Here is a 15561-nt window from a genome sequence, read left to right on the forward strand (position 1 = left end):
CATCAAAGTTTATTGTAGGAAAATGACTGACTGGAAAAAGAGTGGTCTGCTCTGCCCCTGCACCTCCAAAACATATTGTACCATTTAAACCCTCCAGAAAGACATCTGCCAAAAATGTGATTAATTCTCCTGAAGGTCAAATGTATTTCTCTTGTAAAACAGTTGAAGCAGCAATTGTACGTCTTTGATTACTCTTAGGAAAGCAACCTAGGAAAAATCCTAGGATTGCTCTTGTGTTTGAAGTTGGATGTTTACTGCTTACTGGCAGTGACTTCGGTAGCAAAGGTGAAATGTGGTCAGGAAATGATTGGAACACCCCCAAAAGGGTTAGTCCCAGAGCAGCCTGTCCCAAATTCCAGCAGCACATCCATGTCTCTGTTTGGAGTGCCACCCTGTGGACACGGAGGCTCCCATGAGCTCCTCTCCTTCCCACAGCCCCGAGAGGCAACTCTCAGGACCCACCGTGGTGGACACAAGCACGGGTGACAGCACCTCTGAGCTCCAAACCCCACTGTCCCGTCAGTCCTGAGCGTCCCTGCTCACCCTGGGGAAAACGGGGAGTGGGGATTTGTGTACCAAAATGCAGTGTCTGTTATGAAAGGCCATTCTTGCCTGTGCTTTCTGCACAACAGATTATGAAATGGCACCACCACTTCTGAGCTGCATAGGAAATAATTGGGGCATCTGCTGGTAACAGCTGAGGTCTCTTGCATTACACCCCCAATGCATAGCTTTGCACACCGAGAAGAGACCAGAGAAGCCCTCTCCTCACTCACAGATGAATTAAGCCTCTGGTAAGTCAAGTTCATCCTTAGAAGTCAATTACTGGATTGCATTATAATTTTTTTTCTGTCTGTGTAAGACTTGCAGGTTTATTCACTGGAGAGTGCCACCATAAATTTTAGGAGTCTGGCTTACAAAGCCTGTAACAACCTTGTTTAGTAAAGGTGTGCCTTGCAGAATTCCTTCAGTAATGCCACTTTGGCTGCTCCTTACCTCTGGGGTGAGGTATTTCATCACGATTTCCTTTCCTTTCTCTCCCAGCTTTTCATCTGGAGCAATTTCATATTCTGCCTGGAACAGACATATAAACAATAAAAGTCAATATTTGCACTCATATTTCACCATTATAACTTCATTTTGGATGTGGCCTTAACAGAACACTCTGTATGAAAAATCCAAAGGACAAATATCATTTTCTGGTGGAAGTAAAACCTGTACACACAATCTCATTAAAAACCATCCACTATATTTTGGCCAGACCCTAGTGATGCATCTTCTGGGGCTTTGTCTCTTAACTAACACCAATACAATTTAATTAAATTATATTTTACAACCTTGCCAAGCCAGCTTTCAGAAAGCATTCAGTGACAAGAGACGGCAGCTTCATTTGGTTTTGCTCAAAAGGAAGGTGGACACAGAAGGTAAAATCATTTCTCTGAATAGTAGAGAAAGTGAATGTTTGTTAACTCCTGCCACAGTGGTATTTCAAGTACCAGGTGAAAATATGTATATATTCTTCAATATGTTGTCTTTTTTTGTTTAATGTGTCTTTTCTATGTATTTATGCCTTGACCTTGGTCTAACAATACCTGTGCAAAGCAGAGAGACCTGCCCATCACTTTTAGTCATCCTTGGCTCAGTCCCTCCAGAAGGCTGATTTCTCAGGCAGATTTCTTAGGCCCAAGAAGAGACAGACTATTTAAAGGAACAGACACTATAAGCAAAATTCTCTTTGGCTTCCCTAGTGCATTAAAAAAGGGAGCACCCCATCCTCACACACAAAGTCTACCTACATTTTAAAATTCTGACTGTGCTAGGTATTGAAGCATTACTGACTTTTGATGAGCTTCAGGAAAATGTTTATATTAGAAACAAAAGCAGCATTACATGTGTACCACGAAGATATTAATCACTTCAGTTCAAGTTTTGGATCCATGGCAGGCATTCGAGGGAAACACATGCTGCAGGGGACCCCAGTGGCTAAATGACAACAAGTTCCTAGACACATTCCTGCTTGGCACTGCCTGGGATATGAAGCTTTAGCCTTCGGATCAAAATATTTTCCAGAAAAAAAAAAAAAAGAAGACAGCCTAACAGCTTTCATGACTGTATTAAAGAAAAGATCCCAGAAAATCCTGCCAAACCAATTAAATAACCCGGTCCAATACAAGCTGTCTGTGATGATAAATGAGGAGGAAGCTAAAAAAAAAAGAAGAGAAGGTAAATCAGACTGAACTGGCAAACACTTGGAAGAACAAATTTCAGAACTACTGCCCACTGGAAGATGTATGTACTGCTCCAGGCTGGATGCAATAAATCTGCAGGCTGGCTGTAATGGATACCCCTGCTAAGCAAGCCTAGGAATGACATGGAAACCACAATGTAGTAATAATGCTATTCCCCTTCTATCTGGCCAGTGCTCATTTAGCTATTGCAGCTCAAGTCTGAAGCTGCATATTTACACACAGGCATAGCAGGTTGCTCGAACAATCTGGAATTATGATCTGATTTGGTTTGGGAAATGATAATGGCACAAATAAAAGTGATGGAAAAAACAACCAAAAACTAAAATCCACAAGTGCAGTACTTCTTTCTGAGTGAACATTTCGGGGATGAAACTGATTATGTTCTCATAAAACTTAATACAAGGGTTTAGAAAAATCTTTTATCCAATTTCCCGTCCTTTTAGATGGTATCTGAGTATTGGTCATTTCAGCTCTTAAAGTACAGGAACTCTGAAATGCTTACAGCATCTTAGCAGCCTTTTTCTCCATGATTTCTCTCTCCTTCATTTGCTTTCAAACTCTGATAATACATTGGCTCCCTAGCAAATAAAACCTGATTATAAGCCATCATCTGCTATTTGAAGTGCACCAGGGAACTGTCAAAAAATTTGATGTCCTTTTTGCCACAAATAACCTATAACATTTACATCTCATTGGAACTGTACAACAGGACAGACCACAAGACAGAAATTCAGCAAGAACTGGATGTCTTGAAACCCAATTCCTGATGGGATCCAACATATGCAGAGCTAAGTGCACACCTATACAGATACAGAGTATCTCATTCTGTCTCAAGATAGACAGCAAAGAATAAAAGGAAAGTTTAATTATACTTGCATTTGACATTCCCAGGAAATGTGACATGGTGGTGGCGAAGGTGGGAAGTGACAGACAAGTGAGGATGTGAGAAGGAACCATAAGCTCCAACTGTGCACAGTGTTGCTTTCACTGTGGATCTGCACTAGAAGCCTGTTCCATTTTGTTCCTAAGTTCATTATTATTTCTCCCTTCAGTGCCATTTTTGAGCTATTCAGCAACAGACCCTGGTACATTTTCAGCTGTGACCTGTTATTACAGGAGATAGACAGGGATGTCCCCATGCTCCCTCTGCCACCTGCCTGGGAAGCCATCAAGGTCCTCAACTCCTGGTCTTGTGCTTAAATCACGAGGTATCTCCCCTTCTTTCCCAATACTCAAAAGCATGGCTACATTAGGGATGCAAATCCCTAATTTCTAGAAATAACATCGCTACTTAAAATCCATGTGGAACAAAATATTTTCCATTATTCCTTTGATGAATCCAGGCATGTGTTTCAAGGCTCCTGCTCTGAAGTCTAATAGCTTCTCCATGCCCTAGTTAGGTCAGACAGGGCCCTATTCATAGCCCATAAATGAGGGGAGGATTTACGATCACCCTGACTCCATGGGACAAGCTGCAGGGAAGGCTCTTTCTGTGGGCAGGCACAGATCCTTCAGTCCAAATGGCGAGAGGATGTGGGCTGGCCACTGCTTGCTGCTAACTTTTCTTCTGGCTGCTGTTTTGGAGGTAGTATTACTTTGGTGGCTCCTTCTTCCACAGAAGGACTCCTGGCTGGATGGAGGAATGGGGGTGCCAAACATCCTTCCCTTTGGAGCAGCTGCCCTCAGGATGGGCTGAGAGAGATCAGATGGAAAAATGCTCTTCAGCTGGGAAAGGGAGCAACATCTAGCCTGTGACTGGCTGTGGGATGGGGCCACAGGCTCAGGGACAGCTCAGGTTTGGGGGCTGGAAGCTGCCTGTGATGGATGGAGAACTACCAGGGCAATGACACAGAGACCCCACAGCGGGGTCACATTAATTCTGACACACCAATTTATCTAGTATTTGATTTTCATCTTAAATATTATTTGAGCTCCTGAGACTGCATGTCTTAAAAATATGTGCAAATGGAAAAACACATCCAAAGAGATCTCTCTGCAGATCTGGGAGGATGCTCTCCCACAGCAGGTAGCTGATGGTTGCCTGTGGCAGCGCGGCATGGCCACAGGAATCATCATCCCTTGTACCCACCAGGAGATGGAGATGGGAACAGACACTCCCACCAGAGCAGTTTGGGCTTCTTGGTAAAAGTCAGGAACAGTGGAATCACCTTTTGAGCATTTGCAGGAGGTTATTGGCATTTAAGTCCCAATTTTACACCTCCACTTTCTCAGCTCCATCCTCTGTTATCCCCAGAATCTCTCTCTGCTCACTCCTTCCTCAGACTCCAGGCTCTGCCCTGTTATTGCTCTGTCCTCAGTGGCTGTCCTTGCACTTGCCTCTGCTGGAGATTTAAAATCTGTGACTGAAAATTGGAAGGCAAACCCCAAACAGCTGGGATTCATAATAACTCGCATTTCTAAATGAAAAGTGAACTTGAAACCACATTTTTCATACTTAAAGGCAGGGCAAAAAGAGTCCTTTTGACTGTTTAAAAACACATTTTGAGTTAATGAGTTTGTTGATATCAACAAACTGGCATTTCTGATGGAAAAAGCCTGAACAGCTTTAAGACACACATACACAGATGGTTTATATACCACGAAAGGGACTTAACCAAACGAAATCTCCCTAACAGCAAGACAGGGTTTTTACAAATGGCATTAAATGGATGCTCACTCATCCTTTCACCCCAGATAAGTGCAATGTCTAGTGAGGCGTTCAGCTGAAAAGTCCACCCGAGGAGATTGCGCCTCTCACCCCGGCCCCTGAGCCCAGATATCACAAGCAGAAGGAGGCAAAAGAGGCAGCAAGGCTATTTTCCACCAGAGGATGTATTTTTGTGGGACTTCAGTGCAAAAAAACCCTAATATTGTTCACATTAGAGAGAAAATAATGACCAAAATTGTCCACATTCTCCTCCAGTCAACCTAAATCTGGGTCCACATTAAAATGTTAAAAGTTCTCGCCTGGAAAAAAACCATTATGAATGTGAGTAGATGAAGCAGGATGGGGAGTCCTGAATCTGAAGTCTTCATTATAATGGCAAATAAAATCACAGGAGAGGAGAAGGAAATGTCAGGAGCTGGCACCCTGGGAATGTGCTGTTGAGAAGGGGAGAGGAGCAAGAGGTCCCTGCTGAACTGAATTGCCACCTTCTTGTGCTGGAGGCACTGGCTGTGGAGAAGGAAACACCTCTTGCTAGCACCTTCCCTGCTCACTGATCTGCGTTTCAGCACAGGAAACACAGCTCGTCACACTTCATTTTAATGGCTGTCTTTCAACAGCTCCAAAGTTGAACGATGTCGCTAAAATATTTGTAAGCAGAGCAAAGTGTGCTTCAGGGCTGTGCGTGATTCCTTGGGTAAGGGCTTCTAGAGGAGCTGATTTAATCATAAACCATCTCCATCTAACCAAAATAGTTTATGTTCACATCGTTCCTCCATCTCAATGGCTACATCAGGGTTTGGTGAGCTATTCAAGGGAGATCTCTGTGGTTCCACGCACCCAGATAAGCACGCGATGCCTTCAGAGCCACATGGGTGCTGGGTGGATATTTTATCTCGGCAATCAGCACCTCTGTCATGAGTTTGTTTGCACAATATCCGCAGCAAGAGATGGCTGTCTGTCCTTACAGCCCTTTGTGCCAGCTGGGAGAAGGGGTTGCTGTTGCTCCATTTCCCAGACAGACAGACAGACGGACACACTGACAAGCACTCACTGGTCCCACAGCAGCAGTGGGAACCAAACAGCCACAGCTCCAGCAGTGCTGTGATGCAAAGCTCTGCATCTCTTTGTTCCCATTGCTGTTATCATCTAATGTTGGGGCCTACTGCTTACAAACCACATGCCATGTTAGTCTGGCCTACAACTGATTGTGACTAATTACCCAAAGACTGCTCTCAGAAAACATGTAAAGACTTTATGCCTCTGAGCAATTTCATCTCAACTACTGGTTGAAATTGGCCAAGGTATTCACAGGTTTAAGAGGGAGCTGACAGCTACACACCTACATGCATGCAGAATTTAGTGATACAAATCCTTTTCCTTCAGAAAGCAGCTTAACAACTGTTTAACAGACAAAAATCCCCAAATCCTGCCATAATCAGATTTGCAGAAGACTACATCAGACCAGGTTAGTTATTTCACACAACAGCTGACATAAATGTCCAGTCAAGAGGGGATTTTTTAGTCTCTTTACATATTCTGGTCTGCAAGGTCTGGATGATTCTACCAGGCTTTGGAAGCAAAGGTGTGAGAGAGCTTAGTCTCTCACAAGGATGTTGGTAGGTCGTTTAATGTCTGACTCAGCTTCTGGTTTTCACCCAGAAGCCCCCATTGCTTCTTTCCTTGCAGACAGTGGAGTGTGTGAGTTAAAAAACTGTATAAAAAATTGGGAGGCATCAACGACTGGCTCCTGCCAGTGACTTTGTGACCTGGTAAAGGCACTTAGATGGGCTCTGAAAAAGAGAGGTGGTCCTCCCTTTCATTGTGCAAAAAGCTCTGTGAGTCTCTCATGAACTAAATATTATCCCCTTTTATCTTTTCCCTTTATTTGACATTACACAAAAGCTAATTTTTGCATCTCATGTTAGAAAAATAACTAAGACAAAAGAAAACGAAGGCTCTTGGCTTTTCCTGCTTGTTACAGCAGGTGGTCTCGAAAAGGTTTCACATTCCTGGTGGTCTCAGACTGGGGCTGTAAAGTCAGACTCCTGGTCTCATTATAGGGCTTTTTTTGCCTAACATAGGGCTTGGCTTGAATCCCACTACTCACTAAACAGAGTGTGACCCCGCTGGGCAAATTTCAGTAGCAATCATCCAATTTAATGGCTATGGGCTGTGTTGCTTGACCTTAATATTGCCTAATCCAGGGATTTTCAAGGGCTGGGAGCAAGTTTATACAGAATTTGAAATCAATAAACAAAGGAGACTGCTGTTAATTAGTGTTAAAAAGAAGACAGAAAGATAAGGATTCAAACCTCCACCCAGCCAGGCATTTTGTTTATCAAATCCTCATAGTGCCAGTCTGAGCCTAACTGGGAACAGACCACTGGCCCAGTAAAGGTACACAGGGCAGCTCCAGTCTGCAAAAGCAACTTGGGGTGGGTGCAAAGCACACCTTTGCAAAAGGATTTGGGAATATCAGTTCGGGACTGCTCGGAGACAGACCTTTAAAACAAACCCAGTGCCAACACAAGCTTTTGCAGGAGGAGTGAAGCCTGTGCTGCACGGATGAGAGGAGGACACCGAGTCCCAGTGCTTGTCACGGCTGCACAGGGCTTGGGAGGATGAAATGACACAGTGCCCTCAATTCCCAGAGCCGGAGGCGGGCCGGGCAGCCGGCATGACGGAGAGGCTCTGGCAGCACTGCAGCCAAGGCTGTCACACAGTGCCCTGGGGCCGGTGGCACTGGGGGAAACAGATGTTTTCCTTGTGCCCAGATGTTGTTCCCGCTGTCAGTGGCATGCCCTGAGTGCATGCAGGGCTTGCACAGTAGGGGCTTCTCCTCCACAGCCCCTGGGCACTGCTGGAACCAGCCTGCAGCTGCGGGGCGGCAAGAGAATGGAACAGAGCCCCGCTAACCCCCTCCAAACTGAGCATGGCTCTGCCACTTCTGTCTGAATTTAAAACCACTTCCAAGCAGTCTTTTGTGGCTGTATTCCAAAGGATTTCTGCAGGTGCCATTGCCCATCTCCTTTGGGCTGCAGGTGGCACAGCTGATGTGGCATTTCTGCGGGGATGCCTCCCCCCAGATGGGTGTGTGGTGTTTCATCACTGGCGTCTGCAAAGGTGTGAGAGAGCTTAGTCTCTCACAAGGATGTTAGTAGGTTGTTACTAGATTGTCTCACTAGACAATACTGGTTCAGTGCAGGACAAACACATTCAGGGTACACAAAGTGTCCTGCTGCCTGCTGGCCTTGAGCACAGCTGCACAGAGTGTTTGCCACGTGTTTTGTGTTCCTTGATGGCTACACATTTCACCAGAGAAAATCCCAAGCCATGCTGGGAACAACAGGTGGAAGTCATGACCAGCTTCATGATTCAAATAGGACTTTGTCCAACACTTTCTGTGATGCTGTAGATTTGCTGTAGTTACTGCAGGAGTAACACAAACCTTAAGAGACCACATGTCCTCTCCAGACTGTTACTTTTACAGCTTCAGTGCAATCCTCACATTTCCCTGTACTTCAGAATAGCTTCACCATGGTGCAAACAAAGCAATTTTATTCCTGTTGGTATGCATTGTTTTGCTTCTGACTGTCAGTGTTAGCCAGGGAGCGGGACCCCACGGGCACTCACAAGGGACAAGTTCACCTTCCTCTCTGGTACCATTTCACCTTTTGGCTGATCAATACCCTCCACTTCCAAAGGTTCGCAGCACAAAAAGTCACTGAGAGACTTTTCCACTGTGAACAGCTGGCAGTACACATGGCCAAGTGCTGCCAGACTGGGAAATGGTGTCAGGTCCCCCAGGGCTTGGGGGTGATGCTCAGTGGCTGGGTTAAATGATGGCTCACTGGGGTGGAAAATGGAGCAGATTTGTTTCTCAGTGACCTCAATCAAGTTATTTCTGTACCTTGTGCCTCTGTTCTCCTATTTGAAAAAATAGGGTGATTATCAGGATATCCTTTGTAAATCATCCTGAGCTATAGGGATGAAAAGGCTTGGTAAGAGATGCTGGGGTTATTACACTCCCCATCCTCTCTTGTCAGTCCGTTCTCAACTTTCCCCTTCCTCCCAGTGCCTCCCAGCACTGCAGGCTTACACCCCCATCAGAAGACATTATTCACAGTAGCTCAAGTGCTTGGGTGTCGACATGAAGGGAGGCCACAGCAGCACTGTGGGGGGTGACTGTCCTACCCCTCTCTGGTGGCTCACATCCCCCAAGGCTGGCACCAGCCCCGTGTGTCCCTGTACCGCCAGCAGTGCCGGGCTGCTGCTGGGGCCAGCCCTCTCCACTGCCTGCTCCAGCACTTTAGACACAAAATCCCATGAAATAGTGATTTCTTGGGGTCAGAGGAGTCTCCTCTGTCAGGGGAACACTGCAAAGCACCCCAAAATACCACAAGAATTGACTTACCACCGAGTCGAGGAACCTAATGCAGCACTCGAGCTCGGGCCGAGTTTCACAGAACTGCCGAAAGAGAAGCCTTCCGATGGGCTGCTTTTCACATATGCTGCAGTAATCTCTCTCTGGAGACAATAAAGAGAAGAAGAGAAGCATGAAAATGAGAAGAGGTCTGCCTTCTGGGTTGCTCATGAGTTTAAAGCATTGCAAGTGAGTGCAGGACTACTACCCCAGAACAAAACAAACTCCTTCTCCCTGCCACCACGTTTCAGGTATCCAAATACAAATATAATTAATGGCTTTAAGACTCAATTAAGAGAGGCTGAATTTTGTAGGGCTGATGTTGGTAAAGGTCAAGCAAAAGCCACTCAGCTATTATGAAAAAATAATTTCATATTTTTCTGTGGTGGAAATGTATGCAAAGGTACAGCTCGGGCTGGTGGCATTGGTGGGAATGTGGGGAGCAAATTACAAGTCCTTGAAATATGAGTCATGCATTAAAGGGTAGAAAAAGCTGGAATTTGTGGAGACTTTCCTGGATGCTTCCTAGATATGCACTGAAGTGCCCCATATCTCTGGAAGTGTTTAGCCTGCTTTCTATTAAACAATTATAATAAACTATGCATTTTCAAAGGTTTCAAAATTTCTGCTATTTAATTGCTGAGCATTAAGGAATGGATGGAGCAGATGGCATCTGGCTCATTTCAGTTTCACACAGCACTCCTTACAGAACTGTATTTCCCCTCAAAAGCCATGTTTAAATGCCATTCCCCTGTGCTGGTGCATCCAGAACCATCACTCACAGCAAAGCAAAAGGTTCTTTGCCCACCACAAGGACTATCAGCAGGAGAATATGGATGAAGGGCAGGTGTCATTAACTGGCATTGCACCAGCACAAATGCCAAGGGCTTTGGATATTTTTCTGGTGAGAGCAGAAAATCCCCCAGCCTGCTTGGAGCAGCAATACTTGCTTGAGACACGTTATTCCTCTACAAGTACACACATGTCAAACAACATACTGTGTTTCCTTAGGCATTCTTCTCACCACCCTCCTCGCTGCCATATGGCACTTGCTGTTATTATGGAAACAACCAGCTTCTAAACACATAACACAGCACTGCAAACAGACATACGAAACCCACACAAGTTGCCAGTGCCTTGGTTACTTCTCTCTTGGGCCTGGAGTTGCTCCTGCAATGTCTTTGAGTCCCCCTTTGCTCTGGCCCCGTCACGTCCTTCAGCTCCTCCCACTCCATGGATGCAGGCACACATCTGTGATGGAGCTCACCTTTGCCATGAAGGCACCCAGCTCATCTCAGCTTGTGCCCTGGGGACCATGTTCTGCAAAACGTGGACTTCACAGAATCATCATAGAATCACAGGATGGTTTGGGTTGGAAGGGATCCTAAAGATCACCTAGTCACACACCCCCTGCCATGGGCAGAGGCACTGTCCACTATCCCAGGGTGCTCCAAGCCTCATCCAGCCTGGTCTTGAACACTTTCAGGGATGAGGAATCCACAGCTTCTCTGGGAAACCTGTGCCAGGGCCTCACCAACCTGTGGGTACATTTGTCCTGAACAGAAAATGCTCTATGAGGTGTTGGACTGCTGCCCTGTAGCTGGGTGACATGGGTGACAGTGGGCAGGAGCACCCAAGGCTGCCTTTTACAAGGGGAAGGAGGGAGCCTGTCCAGTGCTGCACCTGGCTCTACTGCAGGAACTGATTCCTGAAGCACTTCCAGGGTGGTCACTGGAGACACAGGTTGGAGAGAGCTGAAATGTGCTTTTAATTCAGTGTGGTTCTGCTTGGGTCTGGTCTTCTGAAGCAGTTGGGAACCATGTACCAGCAGCATTTTTTGCTGGCATTGCCATTCCACTGTGGATCAGGGTATCACTCAATCTGTTGAGAAGACTGCAATGTTTTGATACTCTCTCACAAGTAAAACTGGATCAAAATCACTGTGTAAATCCTAACTTGACCTCCAGTCTAATTATCAGCAGCCTTCCCCCGGCACTGGTTTGTTTGCCTGAGCTGAAGCCTTCAGCATGGAACATCACGGCACTGATACATGTGGTGGGAAAACCAGCAGGATCACTGGGACACGGAGCAGCCTTGGGGTGTCCCTGTGGGGGGTACCAGCTTGTGCTGCTTGACCAAGTGGCATTTTTAGGGAGTAATTGCTGAAGGGATGTGCAGACACGTACAGCGCTAAGGGAAGTGAAGGAGTCAGGAGAGTGGATCAAAACAGCCACTCACAACATCTCAGAGGCTGGCATGAAGGCAGAGGCTCAGCAGCTCAGGTGAGCTCTCCTGGGAGGTGTGAAGGTTTAACTACATCTACCTGATGCTGTTTTCTGCTGCCTTGACTAACTCACTCTTGTGAGGGTATGCATAAAATGTACACCCCAAATACCAGCAGCACACAGCCTGCCTGGTGGCAGGACTCAATCCCCAAAGAAGCCCAGACCCACAGCAAGATTCCCCATACCAAACCAGCACTGCAAAAAATGAGACTGTCTGCATTCATAACAGAGTAAAACAGAACGGAACAAACACAATAATCAGCTGGTTTGGCCCATATTTTCTCTTGTACAGCACTATTTGATGCACAGTGACAATGCTGGCTGTACAAAATGCAGTTTGTTTATCAAAGTTGTTATGATGTGGTGACACCCAAGGTAGCAGAGGATGATCTTCTACTCAAAGGGCCAGTGATACCAGCTAAATTCGTGTGCAAATTGCACATCCATACCTGTACTTCATAGCACAGCAGGGAAAGAAAACAAGCAGCTAAACACCATGACATACGTGGATAAGCACAACATAAAAAAGAGATGAGCACAGGCTTCCTCCTGCTCTACAGAGCTTGGCCAACACGTGAGAAGGGTGACCCATTCCTAAGGAGGAAAAAGGAAATACCACAAATGAAATACCACTCTGAAAACACAACAGGCAGAGCAGTGCCCTGGAGCCACCCACTGCTCTGTCATGTGCATTTAACTGCTGGATGTACCAACATGGACAATAAGTACATGATGAAAATGCTTTCGTTCCTTGTAGGTGACACAAACTATTTTCTTAGGCCCTGATCTCGCCGTTGGCCTCACTAAGTCAGCTAAAGGAGTCTGCACTCAACCAATTCCTGGGATGCATGGGCCCGGAATGGACTAAGAAAGAAAAACACGTCTCTCAGCTAAAGCTGAAAAAGGAGTGGATGGTTTTATTACAGCAAGGAAGGCAGAAGTGTTTTAACAGAGTGCTGCACCCCAGAGACGCGGCTGGAGCACCCCGAGCCGTGCTGAGGAGCTGCTGCAGGAGGGAAGGGACGGCGAGGCAGGCGGGGACTGCAGCCAGGGGCTCTCCTGGGCTGGGGCTGAGCCTTGTGTCGCTCTCGCTCTGCCTGCCAGTAAAAATATCCATCCAGTTTCAAAAGTTTAAAAAATAGAAGGAATGATTTCCTGAGGAAATGGAAATGTTAAACACTTGGAAGTGAAACCATATGCTTATGATGATGAAGTGTAACTAAAACAGCTCTAAGAGTGATATCTTTGGTAGTCAAACCCTCCTGCCTCAGCGCCATCCTGTTTAACACCTGCAAAGTCACCCAAAATGGGGGTGAAAAGCTGGGTGGGTCAAAGTCCTGGGAAAGCAGACACCTCTCACTGACGCCAAACTCTTTATTTAGAAAATATCTCTGGCAAACAATGCAAGTGAATTCTCCGTCTTCCTAACAGAGCAACAACACAGATTAATATAGAAAAGGTATTATATAAAATGCCATAATTAACATTCATAAGATAAATAAAGATAAATTATGTTTATTCATAATTTGACTGACTCATTTTTCCCTTTACTTCATAGCTTATGTATTGAAATACTAATTTCAAGAGCACCCAGCACAAGGAACACACCAAAATAGTTGCACCTGCACATGTAATGCTGTCACGATTCAAAGTCTATGGACAAATTTGTTCCCTAACAGATATTCTGGTAAGGTTCTGAAAAATATCTGAGCCCATGCCTAAGAAAAAGAGTCCTATTAACAAAATTTCATACCAGTCAAAACATACCATCGATGAAGTGAAAAACTCAGCACAAGGTAATAGAGTTGCTGATGTTGAAATCCCCAACTTTCAATTAAAAGGGGGGAAAATCTAATATTTTAACTGGATAAAAACCTCCCTGTACCTTGTGAAGATTTTTGTCTTAATTTCTCACTTAAATACCTTGCATTTTTTTGGCTGGCTAAAATATCACCTTAGCCATGTTGGAGAGAAAATGCAGAGACCAGATCCCCCCTCCTCTGTCACATTTGCGATATACCTGTGGGTTTTGATGGGTTAGTGCTGAAATACAAAACTGGGTGATAACCCTTGATATTCAGTGTAACATGCAGGTGTCTCAGTGAGACTGCTATAAAAGTTGCACTTCTGCAACTTGTTCTGAAGAGCTGCAAATCCAACCCCTGCTATCAGCTGATGAGGCTTCTTCCTGTAGATGTCTGTGGGGAAGGATAAGCTCAGTTTAAATCTCACTTTTAAACTCTACAAAAGCCAGGAACATCCTTTCAGCTTTTTGGCCATTTATTGGTGTGGCCAAGGATTGTATTTATGTACTATCTATTAAGTACATAATACAGTCTTTTATTTTCCAGCATACGGAATCCCAAGAGCAGATTTTCCAAAGAAATGCATGGAGAATTGCCAAGAAGACATGCACCACGCTGCTGCATGGGAACATTTGGACTTGACCTCTGGATCCCTGCTATCCTTGGCATTAAATCAGATGAAAACTGAGTAAGATCCAAATGCAAAGTAATTATGCTGCCTTAAAAAGCCCACACGAAACAACAATAACAACAGAACCCCACAAACAAACAAACAAACCAACACCTGGAACCCCCGAAGAGGATGCAGGAAGACTTAATTGTTCATTTCCTGCTCATGCTCAATGATCCAAGATTAGAATTCATCTTCCCTTCCTTATTTTTTTTCTCTAAGGTGACCCAAAAGCATTCAGATGTTCCAAGTCTATCACTTGTCTGCTGCTCTCTTCCTCTCACGTGCTTTGTTCCAGAACAACAAAAAGCACCCCAAATTAATGGAAGAAAGCATTTGAATGCCTCAGTCTCTACACTCCAGCTGGGCAATAGGAGCAGCATTGGAGCCCACGGGAGTAGCAGTCAGCTCCTAAGACTGTTGGCACACCAAAAGTAAAACTTTGTTTTTCCAAAGGGTTGGGGCCTGTCAAAGTGATGCCCAACATCCCTGAGATCAATGGAAATTTCAGCTAGAGAGGTCCCAAAATTGCACACCTCCCTCCTCAATCAAACTTAGAGAGATGTTGCTAAAAGAAATCCTACTCAGCGCAGCCCAAATCTAAAACCACTTCTGGTTTTTTCACCCGTCTTTGCTTTCTTCATTTAAGTTTCCTTACAGAGACACACAATGAAAAGGAGGACAAAGGCAGGAACTAAGAGCAAGATTAAAAAATATGCAGCACAACTGAACTAAAGAGACTTTCACAGCCCATCATACACTGTGCACTTGCAGCAATTTCCTCCTTTTTGTCAAAAAAAAGACCAAAGCCTTTAAGGTCTACAGAATTATTTTGTGTCCATTCAGAGTACTAATGGAAAACAAATTGCATCTTTAAGCACTGAATAACCCCATTTAGAGCTATATTAATATAAATACATTTTTCATTTAAAACCAGCAAGTCTAACACTGGTGCTTATAAAGATGTCTTATAATTTACTGCTGCTCTTCTCCAGCCAAAAGTGGAATTACCACTGTCTATGTATAAACTTAATAAACAGCACACACTAAACTGCCTAGTCTTTCAGGCTGATGAAAGTTGCTTCTTATCAAAGGACCCTTTGTGGATGCTTTAAAAGGATTTAAATTGCTTTGATTGCATTATTAACAGTGTCTGTGTTGCTCTTGTATTTCAGAATAATCTGGAAAGCTGGAACATCAGCTCTCGCATTCTACAAATGATGGTTTTCCATCTCTAATAAAAATGCTTCAATACAAAAGATAATCCTTCTGTTCAAAAGCAAAACCCCAAGATGGGCCATGTTAACACATCTGAAGACCCTCTTATCACCTTCTTATTCTTACTCTTATTTTTCAATGGTCTTTAGTCCTGGAGATGTCATGGCCAGTCAGGACTTTGTGAACTTTGCTGGGAACCCAGGTACTTGCAGTGCAAAACATATCAGGTTGTTCTCTCTGAGA

At 44.8% G+C, this 15561-nt stretch overlaps 1 protein-coding gene across 2 annotated transcripts in view; it reads right to left on the bottom strand.

The window, feature by feature from the left end:
* Positions 1-15561, bottom strand: part of GRK5 (G protein-coupled receptor kinase 5) — a 151871-nt gene that overhangs the window by 46565 nt on the left and 89745 nt on the right. Inside the window, exons 3-4 of one of the 2 annotated variants that reach the window (XM_039553527.1) lie at positions 9332-9444; positions 997-1074 (exon numbers count right to left, since the gene is read on the bottom strand). In XM_039553527.1, coding sequence (XP_039409461.1) covers positions 997-1074; positions 9332-9444 — 191 coding nt within the window. Of the gene's footprint in view, positions 1-996; positions 1075-9331; positions 9445-15561 lie in introns of those variants that run through there. The other variant, XM_039553528.1, reaches the window with a different exon arrangement.

Source organism: Corvus cornix, chromosome 6 (assembly GCF_000738735.6).
Source record: "Corvus cornix cornix isolate S_Up_H32 chromosome 6, ASM73873v5, whole genome shotgun sequence".
Lineage (NCBI taxonomy): Eukaryota > Metazoa > Chordata > Aves > Passeriformes > Corvidae > Corvus > Corvus cornix.